The 25,502-nt window shown below is 39.7% G+C and overlaps 1 protein-coding gene across 5 annotated transcripts in view; it reads right to left on the minus strand.

The window, feature by feature from the left end:
- The window catches only part of SLC35G2 (solute carrier family 35 member G2), a 38,754-nt gene extending 21,490 nt beyond the window's left edge, over positions 1–17,264 (minus strand). For 2 of the 5 annotated variants that reach the window (XM_036877254.2, XM_036877255.2), the window contains exon 1: positions 16,368–16,639. Coding sequence is in view for 1 of the 5 variants with exons in the window: in XM_057498038.1 (XP_057354021.1) it covers positions 16,368–16,766 (399 nt within the window). In the remaining 4 variants the exon portion in view is untranslated. Of the gene's footprint in view, positions 1–16,367 lie in introns of all 5 variants that reach the window. The other 3 variants (XM_036877253.2, XM_036877252.2, XM_057498038.1) reach the window with 2 other exon arrangements.
- Positions 17,265–25,502: the final 8,238 nt, after the last annotated feature.

The raw sequence follows: 25,502 nt of genomic DNA on the forward strand, positions 1-25,502 counted from the left end.
TTTACTATAAATAGATGAATAGTTGTATGTGCATTGTGTTAAGTTTTCCAGCTCTGTCTGAAAAAACTAACTAAAAGCAATGACACCCCACTAGCAAATGAACACACACAGCACCCAAATCTTGCATTTTCTACTAAAAGGAACCAGGGCTCCTTGAATAAATTGCTTTTGAAATGACTGAAATGGCCAGCACAGGAAAAGTACAAGATGAGCCTGAAATATCTTACACCAAAAGTTACTCTAAAAATAATATAGCGACATCAAAAGAACACAAGAACCAGCTTGAATGAGATCCCAATGGCCAAATACAGGACAATTTTAGCACCAAAATCAATAATGATAGTAATGCTTTATAATCCATCGAATAAAATAAAAATCCACAAGTCCATACTTGAAAAAACTCTTCCTTATAATAGAATCCCAACTAGTAAGTGTAAAATGTTAATTGGACTACATACATGTGCAACTTTCCTATAAGTTTGGAATTGTATGACGTGCATAAAACAGAGCTAGGTACATGGTAAATGCTAAATAAATGTTAGTGATGGTGGTGGTGATAATGATGGCGATTGTGGTGATGAAGTCCTGAATTTTAACTCATTTGAATCAGGGCAAGTTGACTCTGGCTCACTTCTTTTCTCTTCTTAGATTTAGAAATTGAAATATTTATTTGCAGTTGAGATGCTAACAACATTATTTAAATTGTTTACTGTGGTTTAAGCATACAACATTCATATAGGGATAATATTTATAAACTGTTGTCCTCAAGCAAAAACAACAGATTAGTAATATTTTTTAAATAATCAAGATCAAGTTCTTGAAGTCATTTTCACCCTTCATTAATTTAGGCAATATGGTAATAATGGAAATATCTAATACATACATGCATATATTTCTTATATATATATACATATACAATACATACATTAACATGTATATGTTTAATATGGGTACCCACATACAATACCATAATAATATATATAGAATTAAAGACCATGAGAGTTGAAAAAGACTGAGGATCATCTACTGCAGTTCATTTGCAAATAATTAACAGATCTTCCTCAACTTAAGATGGGGTTACATCCCAATAAACCTGTTGTAAGTTGAACATATCATTAAATCAAAAGTGCATTAAATAACACTTAACCTACCAAACATCATAGTTTAACCTATCCTACCTTAAACTTGCTCAGAACACTTACCTTAGCCTATATAGCCTATATAGGGCAAAATCATTTAACACAAAGCTTATTTTATAAAGTGTTGACTATCTCATGTAATTTTTTGACTACTGTGCTGAAAGTGAAAAACAGAATGGTGGTATGGATATGGAATATTTAAAAGTGTATCCAAGTTGTTTACAATCATGATCACATGTCTGACTAGGAGCTGCAACCTGCTGCTGCTGCCCAGCCTAAGAGAATAGTACCACACATAGCGAGCCTGGGAAAAGATTAGATTCAAAACTTGAAGTATGATTTCTACTGAATGCCTATCACTTTTGCACCATTGTGAAGTTGAAAAATAGTAGCTCAAACCACCTTAAATCAGGGACCATCCGTATATCCTCTACAGCGTCCCCAACAAATAATAGTTTCTGTTTGAACACCTACAATGACAGAAAACTCACTCCTCCTCAAGGCAGCCACCTGGAAGTCATTCTGATTTTTATTATTAGAAAATAATTGTTTAATATTGAGTCAAAATCTTTCTCCATATAATTTCCAGAAGCTGTTCCTATGTATTTTTTCTGGGGTCACTAATTAATTCCCTCTTCCTCATGATATTTCAGTCAGGACCTACTACTTCCTACCCTCCCTATTCCATGTCTCATACTATGGCTTTGTCCAAACTGAAAATTTCTTTTTTTCAATTATTTCATGTATTATCAGGTTTTAGTCTTCTCCCAGCTTAACCACTCTTCTCTGAACATATGCTAATTTGTATAATCTGTCCTATTCAGGAGATTCTGTTTCTATGAGGGCAACCTGAGATCACACTAGCTGTTCTGGCAGCCACATGCATTCATGTTTACTCCTTTCTTCAGGCAACTTTTACTGAGTGCCTATGATATGGAAGGTACTGTGCTAAGACATTACGGGAGAAAAAATTAAAAAGACAAAAGCTTTCTCTTTAAGAACTTACATGTAGGAGGGGCGGAAGATATCGGCGTGAGTAGAGCAGCGGAAATCTCCTCCCAAAACCACATATATCTATGAAAATATAACAAAGACAACCCTTTCTAGAATAAAGACCAGAGGACACAGGACAATATTCAGACCACATCCGCACCTGAGAGAACCCAGCGCCTCGCGAAGGGGGTAAGATACAAGCTCCGGCCTGGAGGGAGCCGAGCGCCCATCCCCCCAACCCCTGGCAGGAGAAAAATAGGCAGAGCGGGAGAGAGACGGAGCCCAGGACTGCCGAACAACCAGCCCCAGCCATCCGGGCCAGAGTGCAGACACAGTACGTGCCTACGGGGCCCTGGATACTAGGAAAACAGGGCACCAAGAACAGTGAGCGGGCACTGGAGGCCGGGCACCGGGCGCCGGAGGACATAAGAAAAGTACGCGACCAATTTTTTTTTCTTTTTTGCTGTTTTGTTTCGGCGAGTGCTTTTTGGAAGTCTTAAAGGGATAGGGACCCCAATACTAGGGAAACAGGGCAGCAAGAACAGTGAGCGGGCACTGGTGGCCTGGCACTGGAGGACACCAGAAAAGCGAGCGCCCATTTTTTTTTTTTTTCTGTTTTCTTTTGGCGAGCGCTTTTTGGAAGTCTTAAAGGGATAGGGACCCCAATACTAGGGAAACAGGGTAGCAAGACCGGTGAGCAGATGCCTGAGGCTGGCGCCGGAGAATAAAGAAAAACGAGTGGCCACCTTTTTTTTTTTTTTTTTTTAATTAAAAAAAATTTTTTTTTTTGTGGTCGTTGTTTTGTTTTGGCGGGTGCTTTTTGGAAGTCTTAAAGGGGCAGGGCGGGACACTTAATCCAGAGGTAGGGAATCCGGGGATCTCTGGGCACCCTAACCCCTGGGCTGCAGGAAGCAGGGAGGCCCCTGACGGAGATAAATAGCCTCCCAGCAGCTCCTGCTCCAACGCGACTCCACCACTTTGGACTCCACTACTTTGGAGTAGCTGCTCGAGCCAGGCCACGCCCACAGCAACAGTGGAGATAAACTCCATAGCAGCCTGGCAGGAAGCAGAAGCCCTGTCTGCATGCAGCTACCCAGCACAAGCCACTAGAGGTCGCTGTTCTCCCAGAAGAGGAGGGCCACAAACCAACAAGAAGGGAAGTCCTTCCAGCCGTCACTCATCCCAGCTCTGCAAACTATTCCTGTCACCATGAAAAGGCAAAGCTACAGGCAGACAAAGATCACAGAGACAACACCAGAGAAGGAGACAGACCTAACCAGTCTCCCTGAAAAAGAATTCAAAATAAGAATCATAAACATGCTGACAGAGATGCAGAGAAATACGCAAGAGAAATGGGATGAAGTCCAGAGGGAGATCACAGACGCCAGAAAGGAGATCACAGAAATGAAACAAACTCTGGAAGGGTTTATAAGCAGAATGGATAGGATGCAAGAGGCCATTGATGGAACTGAAACCAGAGAACAGGAACACATAGAAGCTGACATAGAGAGAGACAAAAGGATCTCCAGGAATGAAACAATATTAAGAGAACTGTGTGACCAATCCAAAAGGAACAATATCCGTATTATAGGGGTTCCAGAAGAAGAAGAGAAAGGAAAAGAGATGGAAAGTATCTTAGAAGAAATAATTGCTGAAAACTTCCCCAAACTGGGGGAGGAAATAATCGAACAGACCACGGAAATACACAGAACCCCCAACAGAAAGAATCCAAGGAGGACAACACCAAGACACATAATAATTAAAATGGCAAAGATCAAGGACAAGGAAAGAGTTTTAAAGGCAGCTAGAGAGAAAAAGGTCACCTATAAAGGAAAACCCATCAGGCTAACATCAGATTTCTCGACAGAAACCCTACAGGCCAGAAGAGAATGGCATGATATATTTAATACAATGAAACAGAAGGGCCTTGAACCAAGGATACTGTATCCAGCACGACTATCATTCAAATATGACGGTGGGATTAAACAATTCCCAGAAAAACAAAAGCTGAGGGAATTTGCTTTCCACAAACCACCTCTACAGAACATCTTACAGGGACTGCTCTAGATGGGAGCACTCCTAGAAAGAGCACAGCACAAAACACCCAACATATGAAGAATCGAGAAGGAGGAATAAGAAGGGAGAGCAGAAAAGAATCTCCAGACAGTGTATATAACAGCTCAATAAGCGAGCTAAGTTAGGCAGTAAGATAATAAAGAGGCTAACCTTGAACCTTTGGTAACCACGAATTTAAAGCCTGCAATGGCAATAAGTACATATCTTTCAATAGTCACCCTAAATGTTAATGGGCTGAATGCACCAATCAAAAGACACAGAGTAATAGAATGGATAAAAAAGCAAGACCCATCTATATGCTGCTTACAAGAAACTCACCTCAAACCCAAAGACATATACAGACTAAAAGTCAAGGGATGGAAAAACATATTTCAAGCAAACAACAGCGAGAAGAAAGCAGGGGTTGCAGTACTAATATCAGACAAAATAGACTTCAAAACAAAGAAAGTAACAAGAGATAAAGAAGGACACTACATAATGATAAAGGGCTCAGTCCAACAAGAGGATATAACCATTCTAAATATATATGCACCCAACAAAGGAGCACCAGCATATGTGAAACAAATACTAACAGAACTAAAGGGGGAAATAGACTGCAATGCATTCATTCTAGGAGACTTCAACACACCACTCACCCCAAAGGATAGATCCACCGGGCAGAAAATAAGTAAGGACATGGAAGCACTGAACAACACAGTAGAGCAGATGGACCTAATAGACATCTATAGAACTCTACATCCAAAAGCAACAGGATATACATTCTTCTCAAGTGCACATGGAACATTCTCCAGAATAGACCACATACTAGGCCACAAAAAGAGCCTCAGAAAATTCCAAAAGATTGAAATCCTACCAACCAATTTTTCAGACCACAAAGGCATAAAACTAGAAATAAACTGTACAAAGAAAGCAAAGAGGCTCACAAACACATGGAGGCTTAACAACACGCTCCTAAATAATCAATGGATCAATGACCAAATCAAAATGGAGATCCAGCAATATATGGAAACAAATGACAACAACAACACGAAGCCCCAACTTCTGTGGGACACAGCAAAAGCAGTCTTAAGAGGAAAATATATAGCAATCCAAGCATATTTAAAAAAGGAAGAGCAATCCCAAATGAATGGTCTAATGTCACAATTATCGAAATTGGAAAAAGAACAGATGAGGCCTAAGGTCAGCAGAAGGAGGGACATAACAAAGATCAGAGAAGAAATAAATAAAATTGAGAAGAATAAAACAATAGCAAAAATCAATGAAACCAAGAGCTGGTTCTTCGAGAAAATAAACAAAATAGATAAGCCTCTAGCCAGACTTATTAAGAAGAAAAGAGAGTCAACACAAATCAACAGTATCAGAAACGAGAAAGGAAAAATCACGACGGACCCCACAGAAATACAAAGAATTATTAGAGAATACTATGAAAACCTATATGCTAACAAACTGGGAAACCTAGGAGAAATGGACAACTTCCTAGAAAAATACAACCTTCCAAGATTGACCCAGAAAGAAACAGAAAATCTAAACAGACCAATTACCAGCAACAAAATTGAAGCGGTAATCAAAAAACTACCAAAGAACAAAACCCCCGGGCCAGATGGATTCACCTCGGAATTTTATCAGACATACAGGGAAGACATAATACCCATTCTCCTTAAAGTTTTCCAAAAAATAGAGGAGGAGGGGATACTCCCAAACTCATTCTATGAAGCTAACATCACCCTAATGCCAAAACCAGGCAAAGACCCCACCAAAAAAGAAAACTACAGACCAATATCCCTGATGAACGTAGATGCAAAAATACTCAACAAAATATTAGCAAACCGAATTCAAAAATACATCAAAAGGATCATACACCATGACCAAGTGGGATTCATCCCAGGGATGCAAGGATGGTACAACATTTGAAAGTCCATCAACATCATCCACCACATCAACAAAAAGAAAGACAAAAACCACATGATCATCTCCATAGATGTTGAAAAAGCATTTGACAAAGTTCAACATCCATTCATGATAAAAACTCTCAGCAAAATGGGAATAGAGGGCAAGTACCTCAACATAATAAAGGCCATCTATGAGAAACCCAAAGCCAACATTCTATTGAAGAGCGAGAAGCTGAAAGCATTTCCTCTGAGATCGGGAACTAGACAGGGATGCCCACTCTCTCCACTGTTATTTAACATAGTACGGGAGGTCCTAGCCACGGCAATCAGCCAAAACAAAGAAATATAAGGAATCCAGACTGGTAAAGAAGAAGTTAAACTGTCACTATTTGCAGATGACATGATACTGTACATAAAAAACCCTGAAGACTCCACCCCAAAACTACTAGAACTGATATCGGAATACAGCAAAGTTGCAGGATACAAAATCAACACACAGAAATCTGTGGCTTTCCTATACACTAACAATGAACCAACAGAAAGAGAAATCAGGAAAACAACTCCATTCACAATTGCATCAAAAAAAATAAAATACCTAGAAATATACCTAACCAAAGAAGTGAAAGACTTATACTCTGAAAACTACAAGTCACTCTTAAGAGAAATTAAAGGGGACACTAACAGATGGAAACTCATCCCATGCTCGTGGCGAGGAAGAATTAATATCGTCAAAATGGCCATCCTGCAAAAAGCAATATACAGATTTGATGCTATCCCTATGAAACTACCAGCAACATTCTTCAATGAACTGGAACAAATAATTCAAAAATTCATATGGAAACACCAAAGACCCCGAATAGGCAAAGCAATCCTGAGAAAGAAGAATAAAGTAGGAGGGATCTCACTCCCCAACTTCAAGCTCTACTATAAAGCCATAGTAATCAAGACAATTTGGTACTGGCACAAGAGCAGAGCCACAGACCAATGGAACAGACTAGAGAATCCAGACATTAACCCAGACATATATGGTCAATTAATATTTGATAAAGGAGCCATGGACATAGAGTGGCGAAATGACAGTCTCTTCAACAGATGGTGCTGGCAAAACTGGACAGCTACATGTAGGAGAATGAAACTTGACCATTGTCTAACCCCATATACCAAAGTAAACTCAAAATGGATCAAAGACCTGAATGTAAGTCATGAAACCATTAAACTCTTGGAAGAAAACATAGGCAAAAACCTCTTAGACATAAACATGAGTGACCTCTTCTTGAACATATCTCCCCGGGCAAGGAAAACAACAGCAAAAATGAGTAAGTGGGACTATATTAAGCTGAAAAGCTTCTGTACAGCAAAAGACACCATCAATAGAACGAAAAGGAACCCTAGAGTATGGGAGAATATATTTGAAAATGACACATCCAATAAAGGCTTGACGTCCAGAATATATAAAGAGCTCACACACCTCAACAAACAAAAAACAAATAACCCAATTAAAAAATGGGCAGAGGAACTGAACAGACAGTTCTCCAAAACAGAAATACAGATGGCCAACAGACACATGAAAAGATGCTCCACATCGCTAATTATCAGAGAAATGCAAATTAAAACTACAATGAGGTATTACCTCACACCAGTAAGGATGGCTGCCATCCAAAAGACAAACAACAACAAATGTTGGCAAGGCTGTGGAGAAAGGGGAACCCTCCTACACTGCTGGTGGGAATGTAAGTTAGTTCAACCATTGTGGAAAGCAGTATGGAGGTACATCAAAATGCTCAAAACAGACCTACCATTTGACCCAGGAATTGCACTCCTAGGAATTTACCCTAAGAATGCAGCAATCAAGTATGAGAAAGATCAGTGCACCCCTATGTTTATCGCAGCACTATTTACAATAGCCAAGAATTGGAAGCAACCTAAATGTCCATCGATAGATGAATGGATAAAGAAGATGTGGTACATATACACAATGGAATACTACTCAGCCATAAGAAAAGGGCAAATCCAACCATTTGCAGCAACATGGATGGAGCTGAAGGGTATTATGCTCAGTGAAACAAGCCAAGCGGAGAAAGAGAAATACCAAATGATTTCACTTATCTGTGGAATATAAGAACAAAGGAAAAACTGAAGGAACAAAACAGCAGCAGAATCACAGAACTCAAGAATGGACTAACAGGTACCAAAGGAAAAGGGACTGGGGAGGATGGGTGGGTAGGGAGGGATAAGGGCGGGGAGAAGTAGGGGGGTATTAAGATTAGCATGCATGGGGGGGTAGGAGAAAAGGGAGGGCTGTACAACACAGAGAAGGCAAGTAGTGATTCTACAACATTTTGCTATGCTGATGGACAGTGACTGTAAAGGGGTTTATAGGGGAGACCTGGTATAGGGGAGAGCCTAGTAAACATAATATTCGTCATGTAAGTGTAGATTAGTGATACCAAAAACAAACAAAAAAAAAGGGCAGTTCCTGTGTGGTAACCTCCAATGAGTTCTACACAAGGGTATAAAGGGCATATAAAAGTGTAGGCAAAGGGTCTGTTTGTGTTTATACAGAGGATCAAAGCCTAATTGGGCTACCCCGAAAATGAACTAAGATACAATATGAAAAAGAACTTCCAACATCAGCACTCTCTGGAAGACTCATGCCAGAAGATAATCATCAAAAAACCCCAACAAAGATCCACGCACTGCTACAGCTGTAGATGCACTCATCCCACCAGCTCCTGGTCTTGCCATGGGAATGAAGGAGATATCTAAGCTGGCCTGTGCATACAGTAAAACAACAAATTTTACTGGATCTATACTGTTGGAACTCAATCAAGAATTAGGAGAAGTGCAAATTGTAGCGTTCCAAAATCTTACAACTACAGACTATTTACTGTTAAAAGAACATAAGGGATGTGAACATTCCCCAGGAATGGGTTGTTTTAATTTGTCTGATTTCTCTCAGACTGTTCAAGTTCAGTTGGACAATATCCACCATATCATAGATAAGTTTTCACAAATGCCTAAGGTGCCTAACTGGTTTTCTTGGTTTCACTGGAGATGGCTGGTAATTACAGATATGCTTTGGTTATGTACTATACTCCTATTATGTTAATGTGTGTGCACAATTTAAGTAGTAGCTTAAAACCTATACATGCTGAAGTTACTCTACAAGAAGATATGTCAAAGAAATAATCAATCTTCCCGTGTTTTCTGCCGCCTGCTACTTCTATAGCTTTTCTTCTTCCTTCCTAATTACAACCCTTAAATAGAATTCGTGCCTCATATCAAATTTACCAAGTATCATAATTCTTCCAAGTGGTACAGATACCTCAAAACAAATGCTGGGCATAGAAGCTACAGGGCATAAATATGCAAAGAAATAAAAAGCTAACCATTTCAAACAATAAGGCTTCTCTCTCACTTACCAACTTTACATTTCCCTGTGTGGCCCCGGAAGATGACTGGTTAGCCAGAGACGGGTAAGATTCCTCAAGGGAGGAACAACCTAAGACAGGCACAGTCGCAGGGGGGTCATCAGGTGAGAAATTGGGGATCAACAGAGGTGAGGCTTAGAACCTCACCCCCCCCCCTGTTCTGAGAGAAATCTGCATACGTGGATGTTTTATTGCCCTGGTCTAGCTTGGATTAACACATAGTCTACAGGCACACACCTGATCATCTACACTTGCTCTCTTACAACACTAAACTGTTTTCTACCTTTATCTTGTATCTACCTACCACTTCAGCATTTTATTAAAAATAATAATAATAAAGAGAGAAATGTAGTATCCACATATAAATCAAGTATAAAAACCAAATGAGTATTCATATTTGAACTGACTGTTTATAGTTCATAATGCATGAGCAAAACCGAAAGTTTCTGTGATGACTGCCCTTGTACTGTTCACCATGTAACTTATTCACTATGTAAGAATTTGTTCTCCATGTAAGAACTTGTTTGTTATGCCTCAGAAGATTGGAGACTGACGAAAATTAGGCTTGGGGTGGATTAATGATTGTGCATTGAGTATTGACTCCCCTATACAGAATTTTATTGTTGTTAACAACCATTTGATCAATAAATATGAGCGATGCCCTCACAAGAAAAAAAAAAAAAAAAGTACACACTTTCAATGGTAAAATAAATAAGTAACCGGGATGTAATGTATAGCATAAGGAATATAGTCAAGATATTGTAACAGCTTGGTATGGTGATAGCTGGAACCTAGAATTGTCATGTATATAAATGTTGAATCACTATGTTATACACCTGAAACTAATGTAATGTAATACTGTGTCAACTACCCTTCAATAAAAAATAATTATCTACAAAAAAAAACAAAACAAAAAAAAAAAAAACTTACGTGTTCATTTGGGAGAAAAGATTTATGGTAACAAGTGCCACAAAAGCGCCATAAAAAATGGTTTGTATGTTAAAGGAAGGAAATAATACAATTAAATATGTATTTGCTTTAACATTAAAGCATTGGAGAACAAGGCAAAGTAATGACAATTCTAGACTGGGCCTATTTTATTTTGGGAGAGCATGAGAATTGGTAAAAAGCAGTAGGCTGGGATTTAAGCTACATTAGAAGATAAACTTCCAGATTAAGAGAATTATCATACAGATACACAAGATACAACAAATTTAAATAGTCCTTTTACCTGTGAGAGCTCTAACAATGGGATCAATAATTATTTGTCCAGAGTAATACATGCAACTTTATAGAGAGGCAAAAAAAAAAGAAAAAGAAAAAGAAAAAGACTAGACTACTATACACTGGGTTTATATTAAGTGCTTTACATATATTTTTTTACTTAATACCTCACAGTAACCCTAACAAGGTAGTGTTAATATTATTCCCTCATTTTTTATCCAAACAAAACTTAAGTGAAGCTGAGCATGGTACAGTGATTTGCCCAGGCTTACAAAGGTGCTAAATATGACAGCCAGGCTTCAAATCCAAGTTATCACCTTCTAGCCCAACTTGAGGCCATCAACCGCTTACTACCTACTACCTAACAAAACAGTCTCTGGCAAGCCCACATACCCACAATCTTCCTGGTGACCTACTTGGTGAAGCCTCTCCCTGAACAATCTGTTCCTCCTCTGGGTTCAAGAATACTTTCTACAGAGCTCTGTTACCATTCTTGGCATTTGGTATCACTGTGAGTTGTGTAAGAAACACAAAGCCCTGATCAAGTGTTACTGCTCCAAAAACAGAGATTATGTCCTTATCTCTTTCTAGATATCCCCAGGTCCTAGAGCAATACCAGACTCAACAAATGCTGGGAGAATGAACAAGTCCTCTAGCATAGCTGGCCTGCTTTGGAGAAAGTCACCCTCCTAACTGAAGACCTCTAATTCTGGGTCTAATTAGTTCTGGTGCTGAGCTTTGGTTGCCACAGTTCTATAACCTAACTCTATCTTTTATCTTCTAACTGTAACTTAAGGGAATCCAAGAAGTAACATGAGTATTTGGCTTTGGACCACCACCACCCCCAGCAGTCTTATTCACCTTTCCAATCCTCACCTCCATTTAGAACAGTAGAGGAGACCAGAGGCAAATAAATGGGAAATTAAATTGCCTAATATTTGTATTCAAGAACTTCATCTACTTAAGAATATTCAAGAATTTCTAAGAACTTCATCAAATGTTCAGAGTTCAGTAAAGTTGCTGATACTTTTTAAGGTCTTAAAAGAAAGATCTACATAGTGAGTAATTTTGATACAGTCAGAAAATGATTAAATGAATTTTAATAAAGATGACAGGCACATGGATTCAGCTCATATAAAACTACCACTATGAAATAGTATGAAGTGCACATAAAATGTTATACATGTTCATTGATTACATATAATTCTATTACAGCAGAGACTATGAGAAACCAGAGTGAATAAACAATTTAATGTGCTATGTGTCAAAAATGTTTTAATTAAACATGTATATTAACATTTACAGAGAAAAACTAAGTTTTCGCCCACAGAAGAAGAAAAGGTCTGTGATCTCAGCTTACGGAGAATGATCTCCGACATTTCCCTACCAAGTAAAAAGGTATTTCCTGTGTCTAGAAGGTAGATGGATGAAAAGTGAAAAAGAGAGATACTGGAGTGATTATCATTCTCCTTCCCACACTCAAACCAGGGGCCAGGAGAAAGTGACTGCTGATATAATACTTTAGTTACTTGGAGTCTCTATTGCCAAGAACAGAATAGCAGGAAGAAATGTGTATGGTGACAAGAAGGGTACTTTGCCCAATTATAATCAAGATAATGCAGGAGAAACATAAAATAAGAGGAACTTATAGCTGTGGGCTCATAATATCCTAGAACTATGACTTATCAGAATATTTTAAAACCATCCATGGTGCAAGGTGGTCTTAGCAAGGAAAATGAAATAAGATTCTCATCACCAATGAAGTGTTTAAAAGTGCTCAGAAAAAAAGAGGGCCTGGTTAGAATATCATTAATGCCATCATCTTTTTCCTCACTAACAAATTCCAATTCCAAACTGGAAAGTTTATTTCTACTCAGGTCATCAGTAAGCAAAGACTCCTTAAGTACTTAATAAGTAAGAGTATGGGATTGTGATGTCTAATCCTCATCGTGACAACCACAAATGTCAAATTACTACATAGGCCAACAACTATTGAGATCAGCTAGATCTGATGTGTAGATAGCAATGCCATCCAGGTTAAAAGATACTGGGGGATTCAGCTATCCATTTGAATTAAAATATTGTGAAAATTAACTTCATAAGCTCCAGTCACACTTATATATGATTATTGGATTATTTATACCTGTACATATTCTCAGTAAATCTGTGTCTTTGAAAAGTCTCTACATAAAAGTATTTTTTAAAGTATGATTAATCTGTTACTCTCCCTGCCAATCTCTCCAGATACTATTTTCTCATGTGCCTCAATTCACTAACTCCCATATCTCACAGCTAACACAGAAGTGTAAGCCATATAAATTAAATGAAAACAGGGTGATCACTGCTCCTCTTCAGTTTGGGCCTCTCTGCTTACAGCTACCCATCATTCCCTGACAAGCTGACTACAGGCCTACCAATACAAACAGACAGAGTTCCTCTTTAGATCTAGATTTTCTTCAGAAACAGAACTGGTGCCTATCTAAATACAATATGATTCTAAGTTCCAGTCCTTATTAAATTTAATTGTGCTCTTTAGAGAATATTTTCATTATCTTGGGTTCGGGGTTGTGGTAGTGTTCTAAATTTAACATTAAATGTCAAACATCATAAAGGTACTACAATTGACAGATCTGACTCCATGAAAATTTAAATCTGTGCAAAAAAAGAAACCACAAAACAATTTAAATGACAAACTAAAAACGGCAACAACAAAGGGTCAATATCTTTCATTCAAAATGAGCTCTTAAAAACTCAAGAAAATTGGGCAAAGGCTATGAATAGGTAATTCACAAAAGAAATACAAATAACTAATAGACATATGGAAAGATGCACGATTTCTGTAAAAGTCACAGAAATAATTAAAAGAAGAGTGAGGTATGTGTCTTACCTCTTAGGTGAGGAAAATGGAAAAGTCTGATTGTTTCTAGCGCAAGTGAATAAAGAATCTAGAACATCATGAACTATTGGTTACAGAGCAAGAATTGGCTACTGTTATAAGAATTTTGAAAAGCTGACAATATACCAAAAATGCAAAGTGTGTATTCTCTTTAACCCATCGATTTCATTTAGGAATGTATTCTAAGGAAATAACACCATTACCCAGAGGTTTATTTTTTAAATGTTCAATATAGCATTGTTTCTATTATTCCAAAGTTGTAAATAATGTAAATGTTTAAATGGAGTATTAATTCAATATTTACATGTATCAGATGTGAAGATATCTATATCTTACATTAAAATATAAAAAATATATATAATACATTTCTATGATACACCAAATTTAAGATGCACTTTTTTCATATTTCTGAAGTTAAAATGCATCTTATAATTGTTAACATCTTACATCCAATGAAATGTATGTTTATTTGTGAATTTAACAATCTGGAAGTATTTATTCCAAACTAATATTCTTGATTGCCTATGGAGAATGGCTAACTAAAGGGCTTTTTATTTTCTACTCTGGTGTGTTTCCATTTTTTATAAAAAGCTTTATTTAAAATTTTATTCTATAAAATCAGTAATATTATTCCCATTCTAAAATGTTTTTAAATCCCTTAATAATGATGACCTGGTTTTATATGTAGTATTGGTTTGAAAGACACTGATGAAAAATTATATAGTCAAAATGCAAGCAACCCAAGACTGATCCATTTAAAATGTCTGTCTCTTCATCCAAAAACCTGTTTACAATGGTTTTCTCTGGTTTTATGCATTTCTCTATTATCTAAATTTCTTATAACAAGCATATGTTTTATGATAGAAAAACCAAAACATTTTTGTTTTGAAAAGTACACATGTAATCTTTGAGTCCACAAACCATATACCACCAGTATATTTGAAATTGCCAGTATTTTAATACATCTTAGATTTTCTTCCGGTTACAGCTTTCCATAAGATCATTACCTATTACTCTGAATTAAATTTTTCAATTTTTTTTGTTTAAGCTTCTTTTAGTAACATCTTTTCTGCATTAATATCAATTATATATCTTCCTAAGAGGCTACCTTTGTTCTGGAATTAAAATATGTATAAAAAACGAATTTCTCAAAAATACCAAACACTTTAATCCACAGGTTCTTTGACTAAGGAACAGATTATCATGAAGATTAATGGTTCTGCAGAGTTAAGAAACACTTAAAAGTGTCAAAAAGTAAAGATGGATTACAAAAAAACCTCTGGAAAAATCTGTGACTTGCAACATGTGATGGTGTTGAAAACGGACAAATGTATTTACATGTGAGTTAAGTTTGTGTGCATATGCTCATACCTGTATCCTACATATGCAGACATGAGTGTCCATGTTTTATGCTCACTGTGTGTACTTGCATTTAGGTAATCAAACGTGTTATACATATGCCTTATATGCACCCACAAGACGAGCCACATTTGCCTGCATGTTATTTTCAGGAAACCAGCATCAACCCATCTGCGTTGATGGGTTGATGCAAAGAGTTTCACTGTCAGGCGGGCCCCACTCTGGCCACCTGCCTTGAAGATGGGCTATTTCGGGCAAAGGTGCAGAGTGAAAGCGCAAGGCAGGTCGCAGTCCGAAAAGTAAGCAGACGAAGCTTTGAGGCACTTCAGCACCACGGACACGGGCAACCCCAAAGGCCTTTTGGAAGGAATTGCAAGCGGAGATCGCCTCTCCCCACCGGTTCCCAGCCCTCTCCGCTCAGTGCGTCACTATGTCGGGGCTCTCAATCATCCCTCCGACGCAAGCTTTTTTGTCGAGCTCCTCGTCAAGCTCCGCAAAAACCTGAAGGAGATATAGGTCCGGGCAATGGCCCCCTTGCCGCAACAAAAGTCTCCTTCCTGCTGGCTCACGCGACCCACCCTCTATTCTGCTCAAAACAGGCCAAACAGGCGCACGTGGCGTAGAAATTCTACAGCGCCCAGAGGCTGGTCAGGGAGGGTTAGTGTTTTCTCCCCTGGGCTGGGGAGGCTGAGTAGACTTGCCCCTGCGGCGCTAGCCGCCACACTAGGCGGTAACCGGGCTCTTCCTCCACTCCTTGCTCCCACCTTGTGTGGGGGAAAGACTTCTACAAATTGTTTATTCTCCACGAAAATCTCACCCACATACTGGCGTTCGAGAATCATAGACATGAGACAAGAGAGTAAAGAAAAATACTATTCTTGGCCATCTTTCTAAAACCAGCATTTTTTTAAGTTTGTATTTGAAATTGATCCCAAGACGCCAGAGGGACTCAACCTTATTTGGATGGGTTCCTGGGCAAGAGAAAAACAATGACCTCTTCATTATGGAGGCTGGGTGAGATCCCATAGGTGCGACGGTGGCAGGAAACTGCGGCGCAGGGGCCGTAGCTGATGCTGACCCTACCGACCCGGTGCCCGGATTTTCCAGGGAAGCAGTGCAGGGAAGAGGGGGCCTCGCGGCTTTCCGGACGTCGAAGAGCCTCCTGCGAAGGTTTGTGAAGGGGGCGGGGCGCTTCGTCCCGCGCCGGGCCCCGCCCCAAAAGAGGACTCTTTCCCTCAGGTCCCACGGGGGCAAATATGTAGGGTTCGGGGTCCGCTCCCACGCCTCCAGCCAGGGCGGCAGGGCAATCAGCATCAGGGGCCCAGTCGGCCGCCGCCAGCGGCTCCCATGGCCCACTCACCTGCGTGTCACCGCGAGGAAGGAGCGCCCGGTGCTCCGGCCGGGGCTGCCCGGGGCCGCGCGCCGAGTCCAGCTGCTGAGAGAACCGCGGCCGGGGCCCCCGAGGCTGCCGGGCGGGGCGGGGCAGGGCAGGGGCGCCGGCGGCGCGGACACTGCGCCTGCGCTCTAGCTGCTCCCCCGCCCCGCAAGGCCGGTGTCCGAGTCGAGCACCTGGCGGTGGGGGGCCGTGTTTATGCCCGCGCTGAGGGAGCGCCCTCCCCGCCTGGCGGGCGGGCCTAAGGCGCCCGGAAGCCGCCGGCCCGGCCGGCCGGTGCCCTGAGAGAGCCGAGTTAAAGGACTCGTCTGGCTGGCGGGGTGACGTGGTCTTCTGGAAGGGGGCAGGGAGGCAGCCTCGGCCCATTTCCACCGTCTGTTTGCGTTTAAAAGTCTTAAGTTCATTCCTTGATGCTTAGAAATATGTCTAGCGTCGGTAATCGGCGTCAGAACGGTCTCGCGGCATCCCCAGGACCACCTGGCACTTTACAGACGAGTTAGTTCTCTGAGGGAAGGAGCTGCGCGCCGCGGCTCTGGTGCCTAGACTCTGATCTGTGCGCTCCAGTTCCGTGCTAACTGAATACAGCGTCTGTTTCCAAAGCAATGGACGGGATGTGTCAAGAGGACAGGCAGGAAGGCTGTCACCATAGGCCAGGCAAGAAAGAGTGAAGTCGACACCAGGGTTGTGGCTGTTTTTTCGCCTGTCCCTCCAGATCCACCCTCCACCCTGCTCTAACACTCAGGGCCTATCTCTACGGCTTACATCAATTGTCCTCTGACTTTTCCTTGGTTTTGGCCGATAGGACGCACCTGCAGGAGATCAATGGGCAGGATATGATTCAGAATCCTCCCCTACATCCCTAGAGGGCCACTCTGTTAGCAGAGGCTGTCTTATATAAAAGTCATTACTCAAATCCTAGGCCTTTCCTAAAGTGCCTTCTTGGTCTGGTTACCATTCGCTGCCCCTGCCCCTTCAGGATCGGGGCGAGTAATGGCTCCCAGAGGTTTCCTTTAACCCTGCCCACACCTCTTTATACAGTCCCTTCCTTAAATTAACATCTTTTTCCTACCATTCCAGGACACTATAATGGATATTATTTCATTATGATTAGGAAGATTCATGAGCAGAAAAAAATAAAAGTGAAAAAGAAAGACAGGATGTTGAAAAAGTGAGATGTCTCCCAGAGTTATCTTGATAGTTTGCCGGGCTCCAGGCAGCCAGCATGCTAGGTGCTCTTCCCCACTGGGTCCCCCAGCCGATGGCACCAAAGACAGTTTGAATGGGATTCAGACCACTTACAACCAATGTGTTCACAAAGGGACTGAGGATCTGAGTGTCCAGCCTAACAGAACTTTTGGATGCCTCTTGATGTGAAGAGACAATCCAGATCTTTGTGGAGCAAGTGCTGGTGCTCTTCCAGCTGCAGCTGGGCTGCTTTCAAATGAGTCAATATTCTGAGGACACTTAAAAGAGTCCTGGGCACAGTGTCTTAAAAAATGTTTATGAAGGAGCTGCTGAGTGAGGTAATTGTCAATGAGAGTCTCCAGCTGTTTCTGTAGAAAATCTGAAGATTGTTCCCAAAGAGGGGGGAAATAAAAGTCAATAGCTTGAGTAACAGTCATTAAATTTCCCCTAGCACTCCGTATCAGTTTGGTCTGAATCTGACCATTTCTCTGGCTTGTAAAAATAATCAGACTAGTTTAACTGGTTTAATTCTTTCCCCTCTCCCCTTCAAAAAGCACAGAAAAAACAAAACAAGACCCTGAGGCACTATCTTGGCAAAAATTACCCAAAGGGAACCCCAGGAGTAGCTATTTGCAAACAATTAATGTCCAGGCAAACACATTATTTGTACTGAATACAAATGAGACCAGAATAAATATTTAGCATGTATTTTCAGCCTTTCTAAGGAAGGATTCTTTGTTATTCAGAAAGCAATCTGGGCATTAATTGCACTGATCCAGGTAAGTAGATATACAGAAGCAAAAGGAGCCTCTGAAGATTAGACTGATCTACAAAGCTCAGCTAGATTTTGTGTTTCTCTTAGAGGAAAAAGAGTCAGAAAGTTTTGAGGCTGGGAATGAGAAAAATGAAGATGCAGAGTTAGCTGAGTTCCGGGGAGGTTTCTGGGAGATTTGAGAGAGTGAAACTAACGTTTAGCACAACTGCCATTCTGAATTACACAGAGATACTGAGAAACAGGGATGTAGATTTTTAGATGTTATGTGTAATAAATATTATTCTTTTGTACTATAATACTGAGGACTTTTTCTTGCAAGTATCAAAAATTAAAATTCAAACTGATTAAAAAATAGATATGTGTGGTTTAATAACTGAAAATTTATGAACAGATAGCTTCAGGTATGGCTGAATCCAGGGTGCAAGGAGTGTCATCAGTTTATTCTCATGTAGTGATTTCTTCCCACCTCCCCACCTTTCCCCGGTGCTCAATTTATACCATCCTTATAGCTAACCATTCCAGTAGAAACAGAATGCTTACTTCCAAGGTGTAGCTCTGGGTCAAAAGGGGATTTCAGCCCCTGGCAAGTTTACTATGGACTGGGTGAGACTGAATAATGACAATGGAACGTTGGGGGTAAAAAGGGACTCATAGCAGTCACCCAACTATCTACAAGCAGCAAGTCCTTCTCCATCTCTGCCCCGGGCTCCAGCCTCTTCCCAGACACTGCCTTCACTCCAGGCTCCCCAGTCTCTCCTCTCATCTCTTGGCTCCGCCCTCCTGCTTCCCTCTACCTCTAGCACAAGGTGAAACTTTTCTTACATCGTTACTGGCAGTAATGGCTTATTGCCAATGGGTATGCAAGTAGGTGACTGTGCAGTAAGCTAAGTATCACCTCATTGCATGTATACAGTGGGCAAGACTAGGATTAGGTGAGAATCCTGGCCATGGAATTTCTATTTTCCCTGCACAAGGAGTTCCAATAAAATCTTGGGATTATGTCTCATTAGCAACCATACATGCCTTAGTCTGGGAACAAAGAACGGGAGAGTGGTCATTCTCTAAAGGAAAATCAACTTTCTGTTATCAAAAGAAATCGTATAGTGACAGGCAGGTAAAAAAAGTGCATGCTCACTATAGGTACCTTCCCAAGAAACTTCAGTTAAGGTTTATGTTGCTTTTCAGTGTTTTAAACACTAGACTAGTGTTTCCTTTGAAAATGACATCATGTTGATATGAACAGCAAAGCAGCTGAAATATTCTTTCAACCTAAAAAATAGAGGGAAATGTCCTGCAGTTCTTATAGGAGATACCAGAAAGTATTTTTTACATGTATTTTGTTCCCAGTTTCCATATGCACATAGCCTTTATTTAATTAAAGAGGCCCCTTTTCTGATCCAGAAAACAATTCGGATCCCTCAAGCCCAAACTAACTAGAGTTCCTGATTACCATTGTGGAAATACTTGTTTCCCACATCAGCACCACTACAACTTCGCTCTTACAGTCAGACACAAAGCTCAGTCAGTACTTGTAGCACTCTGAGCGAAACCACTAAAAATTGGTTGGTATACCCACACAGGAAGATGCACAGTAACAGCCCATTTCAGGAGCATTCAAACTTTTATCAGTCTGAAGTACTTGGTACATAAGTGAGGAATAAGTGAGGAAACTTGCTGTCACAAAGTTCAAGCACTTGTCTTAGTCTTCAAATTGTGTATAAAATGAAAGGCACAAACAATAAGCAAAGCTATCTTTTTTCCTCCAGTCCATCTTTCTTCATACCATTCACCACTCTATTAGCACATTAGCTCATTTCACCGCCTACTAGTCAGTGCTTTAGATTCCTTATCAGGAAAGGAGATAATAATAACCTACTTCACAGGGATGCTATGAGAATTAAACTAATTAATACATATGAAGGGGTTTGGACCCTGTCAGGCACCCAGTAAGCACTAAGTTAATGTTCACTATGATGACTATAGGGGTCAAAAGAAGAAATCCATCTAGATATGTAAAATGAATGAAAAGTCTAGATAGAGGTTATGTCTAAAGATTACGTGTACAGAAAGCTGCCAATTCAGCTTCAGAGACCATAAGGAAATATGAATCCCATATTGAAAGATCTTCTATTTTTTAAATAAGGGCTAGAAATCTTGACATTTTTGTGAAAATTTTTGATTATTAAAAAAGCAACTGCATTTATGATAAAAGAAACACTCAACAAACTAGGAATAGAAGGAAACTATTTCAACATAATACAGTTCATATATGAAAAAGCCCACAGGTATTATTTTCAATGGTAAAAGACTGAAAGCTTTTTGGTAGAAATAAGACAAGGATGCCACTCTTACCACTTCTATTCAACATGATACTTCAAGTTTTAGCCAGGGCAATTAGCCAAAAAAGAAACAAACAGCATCCAAACTGGAAATAAAGAAATGAAATGATCTCTGTTCACAGATGACATGAATTTATATGTAGAAAACCCTAAATACCTTACCAAAAGAACTTAGAACTAATAAATCAATTCATTAGAATTGGAGGATACAAAACCAATGCTCAAAAATCAGTTGCATTTCTGTACACTAACAATGAACAATCTAAAAGGGAATTAAGAAAACAATTCCATTTACAATAGTATCAAAAATAATAAAATACTTGGGAATAAACTTGTACACTGAAAACTACAAAAATTGATGAAAGAAATTAAAGACACAAATAAATGGAATGACACCCCATGTTCATAGATTGTAAGAATTAAACATTATTAAGATGTGTTACAAAATCAGTACAAAGTGATCTACAAATTCAATGCAATCCCCACCAAAATCCCAATTTTTTTTGCAGAGATAGAAAGCTCCACCTTAAAATTCAAATGGAAATTTAAGGAACCCTGAATAACCAAAACAATGTTGAAAATAAAGAACAAAACTGGAGGTTTCACACATCCTGCTTTCAAAACTTACTACAAACCTATAGTAATCAAAACAGTGTGGTACTAGCATGAAGATAGGCATACAGACCAATAGAATAGAATAAAAAGCTCAGAAATAAACCCTTATGTATATGGTCAAATGATTTTTTATGGTACCAACACCATACAATAAGGAAAGGACAGTCTTTTTAACAAATGATATTGGAAAAACTGGATATCCACATGCAAAAGAATCAAGTTAGACTCACCTTACACCATATACAAAAATTAACTTAAAGTGGATCAAAGACCTAAACATAAGTGCGAAAACTATAATAATGTTTGAAGAAAATATAGGGCAAAAGATTCATGACATTGGATATGGCAATGGTTTCTCAGATGTGACACCAAAGGAACAGGTAACCAAAGATAAGATAGATAAGTTGGACTTTATCAAAATTAAATGTCTTTTGGGCATCAAAAGACCCTGTCAAAAGGGTGAACCAAGGCAACCCATGGAATGGAAGAAAATATTTGCAAATCATATATATGATAGGGGATTGATATCCAGCATAGATAAAGAACTTCTATAACTCAACAACAAAAAACTGATTAATATTATCAAAAGTCTTGAATAGACATTTCTTCAAAGAAAATATATAAATAGCCAATAAGCACATGTAAAGATGTTCAGTATCATCAGTCACTAAGGAAATGCAAATCAAAACCAAAAGAAGATACCCCTTCACACCCATTAGGAAGATTATTATATATATCTGTGTGTTTTTTAAACAGAAAATAGCATTTGTTAACAAGGATGTGGAGAAATTGGAACCCTTGTGTATTGTTAGCAGGAATGTAAAGTAGAGTAGCCACTGTGAAAAATAGTGTGGCAGTTCATCAAAAAGTTAAAAATAGAATTACCATATGATTGAGAAATTCTAATTCTGGGTGCATACCCAAAAGAAATGAAAGCAGGAACTTGTACAAAGATTGGTACACCCATGTTCATAGCAGCATTGTTCACAACGGCCAAAAGGTGGAAGCAACCTAAGTGTTCAATAACAGATAAATGGATAAACAAAATGTGTATATCTACAATGGAATATGGTTCAGCCTTAAAAAGGAAGGAAATTCTGACATATACTATAGTATGCAAGAAGGACATGTCCTTAGGGAAGGATATTAGGCTAAGTGAAATAAGCCAGTCACAAAAGGACAAATTCTGTATAATTTCACTTACATGAGGTACCTAGGGTAGTGAAACTAATAGAGACTGAAGGAAGAATGGTGGTACCAGGGGCAAGGAATGTCGAAGAATGGGGACTTAGTGTTTGAAGGGTACAGAATTCCAATTGTGGAAGATCAAAACGTTCTGGAAATGGATGGTGGTAATGGTTATACAACAATGTGAATATACTTAATGTCATAGAACTGTACACTTAAAAATGGTTAAAGTGATAAATTTTATGTTTATTTTGCTATCATTTTTAAGTGTTGACTTAAAAAATACAAATACATAAACACTCTGTCAAGCACATCCATAACCCATAATACACAGCACTCCCAGAGAAAAATATAGGCTTACAAACAAAAATTAAAAATGAAGGGAGGAATCACCAATAGGGAAAGCCAAGCAGATGCAACGGGGAGGATTATCTCTGACCTTACTTTGTTCTCACTGTCACTCTAGATCCCTCTGATTTCTGACTGTGACTCCCAGAGGATTCCCAACCCAGGTAGTTTGCCAGCAGCGTTTCGCTAAAAAGTCACTTTGCTGCCAACATGGCAACCCTCTGGCTAAACCAAGGGGCACTATCACCTACTTTCCATGTCCCTCACAGTCCGTACAGGAATCTGTGGGGGGAGAGCAGAACCCGGAGAGTCAATCCAGCTCTCACCCCGCCCTCTCTGTGCCATACTGCACTTTCACTCTCTTGAGCCATCCTGTGGCAGTGCAGAGCTACCCTGTGGGGCTTTGTGCTCCCACATTCCCAGACAGGGAGTGGAACCCGAGCTCCTCTACCTTCAGCTTTCTCCACGGTCTGTTAAATTTACTGGAATTTCTGCCAGGAAGGTAAAGGTCACAATTTAAGTCTGTCTGCCTGCTTACTCCCACTATCTCTGTCTTTCTTGTCCCTTCTGCACTCAAATAGAAAATTGAACTTTGACTCTTACATTTCCTCATTAAATTATTTTTTTAAGAGTTCTTATGCTCCCCAACTTTGTGGTTGGGAGACACTTTCCGCTGACTAGACAGAAGGTAATATACATATATGCATATGCATGCAAAAGAGAAGACCGTGTTGATATATTCTTTTAATTTAAGTAAAATGGACTGGTTTTGGCAATAAGGAACTGTAATTGCTCATGTAATAAACAGTCCACAGAATTTCAGGCCAGGCTTCATCCAAATCCTGAAATGATGGGATCAGGACCATTTCATTCTGTTTCTCAAAGCCGTGTCTTCATTGTTAGGTTCTTTCTTGGCAGGCTTCTCCCCGTGAAGTTTCAAGATAATTACTAGAGGCTCTGGAAACTACATTCTTCTCTGTTCACCTGAAAAGAAAAAGAGCACTTCCCCTCTCCCACTTATTGAACCACAGTCCTGAACTTAGTCTGTTTGGACTTGCCCTTCCCTGATCCAGTCATGTGGTGACTGGGATGGGGTTTATTAACTTAAGATAAACACCATATCCCATACCACATATCCTATTTCTAAAGCAGGAGAGGGGGTAGCATCAGGTTCCCTCAAAGCCTATAGACCACAGAAATAAACATTAGACACCATTATCAAGAGAAGGGGAAATGTATGTCAAGTGGCCAAAGACAGCAACGTCCACTCCCGCCAATATCTGCCAGATCTGATTTGACTTACTATTCAACAAGCATTCATTGAACAAAATATTACAAAACAAAAATTTTTAAAAACAGAAACATCTTAATCTTAGCAACTCATCTGCACAGATCCTTTCTGGCTCCTGATTCTTGATTTGGGAAATTTCTTTTCAAATAATATTCTAGTGTCTGCACTTCATACACCAAAATCCACCTATTTCCTGAGAGTCCTGAGCCCCTTCTCACATCAGTCTCCATTCTCTTCCTACAGTGTGGCTTAAATATTAGTCCCTAGTCAGGAGTCTGTGGCCAACACCACCTGTCATGTGGGCAAGCTGCCAGTCCACATCTCCTTAAAGATCATTAAAGTGGTTCATAAACCACTTTGCAGCTTAAGCAGAGTTCACTGTAATTTTTATCACCTTGATCATTATTACATATAATAGTAAATGTAATGTACTGGTCTGTCTGCTTAGATATAATAGTAAATGTAATGTACTGGTCTGTCTGCTTAGATTTGACTATGGAAATAGTCACAAACAAAAGGCAGGGGTCTGCTAGGAGGAGGGGCCGCTGTGGCTAGGCCTAACAGAAGTAGTGAGGGTAGAGGTGGCTCATCCCGGCTTCCTACCTTCACCCCTCTGCCATTTCTCTTCATCACCCCTCTGCACCCTCACTGAACATAGATGAAAACTGCCAACCTGCCACTAAATGTATGCAAAATAACCTCTCTTCTCTTTTCATTAATCCTCAAAGGATTTTTTGTTTTAAAAGTTGAGATATGATTGCCCATGCTGGGTATTTAATATTATATGCAATAATAATCAACATGATAAAAATTAGAGTGAACTCTGCTTCAGCTTTAATGTGGTTTATAAGCCACTTTAATGACCTTTAAGACAATGTGGACATGCAGACTGGCAGCCTGCCCACGCAGCAGGTGGTGTTGGGCACAGGCTCCCTGCCTAGGCATGGAAGGCTTGAGGACTATTGTTAGCTCTGCTACTCTGCAGCTGTGTGACCTTGAACAAATCAATTAACCCCTCTGGACCCACTAATTCCTCAACTCTAAAATATCAGGGTTAAATTTGATGTTTCTTTAAGCTCTTTTCACCTTCAGCATTCTAGCATTTTCTAAGAAATTAATTTTGTTTTTAAGAGTTTATGTATAAGAAGTTACCAGTAAAGAGTTTTTACTTTTTCTAGAGCAGGAAGATGGCCAGGACACACTCATTTAGGCTGAATGGGGTTAAGGAAGAGGTATAGTGTAGACAGGGAGCTGCAGAGCAATCAGGATCACAGAGGACAAGATCCTGTGGTGGGTCTGACCCTCCTCTGTAGAGTCTCCAGTGAGCCTCACATAGCACACATACAGCCTAGGGAGGCTGT

Source organism: Manis pentadactyla, chromosome 1, assembly GCF_030020395.1.
Source record: "Manis pentadactyla isolate mManPen7 chromosome 1, mManPen7.hap1, whole genome shotgun sequence".
NCBI classification, from domain to species: domain Eukaryota; kingdom Metazoa; phylum Chordata; class Mammalia; order Pholidota; family Manidae; genus Manis; species Manis pentadactyla.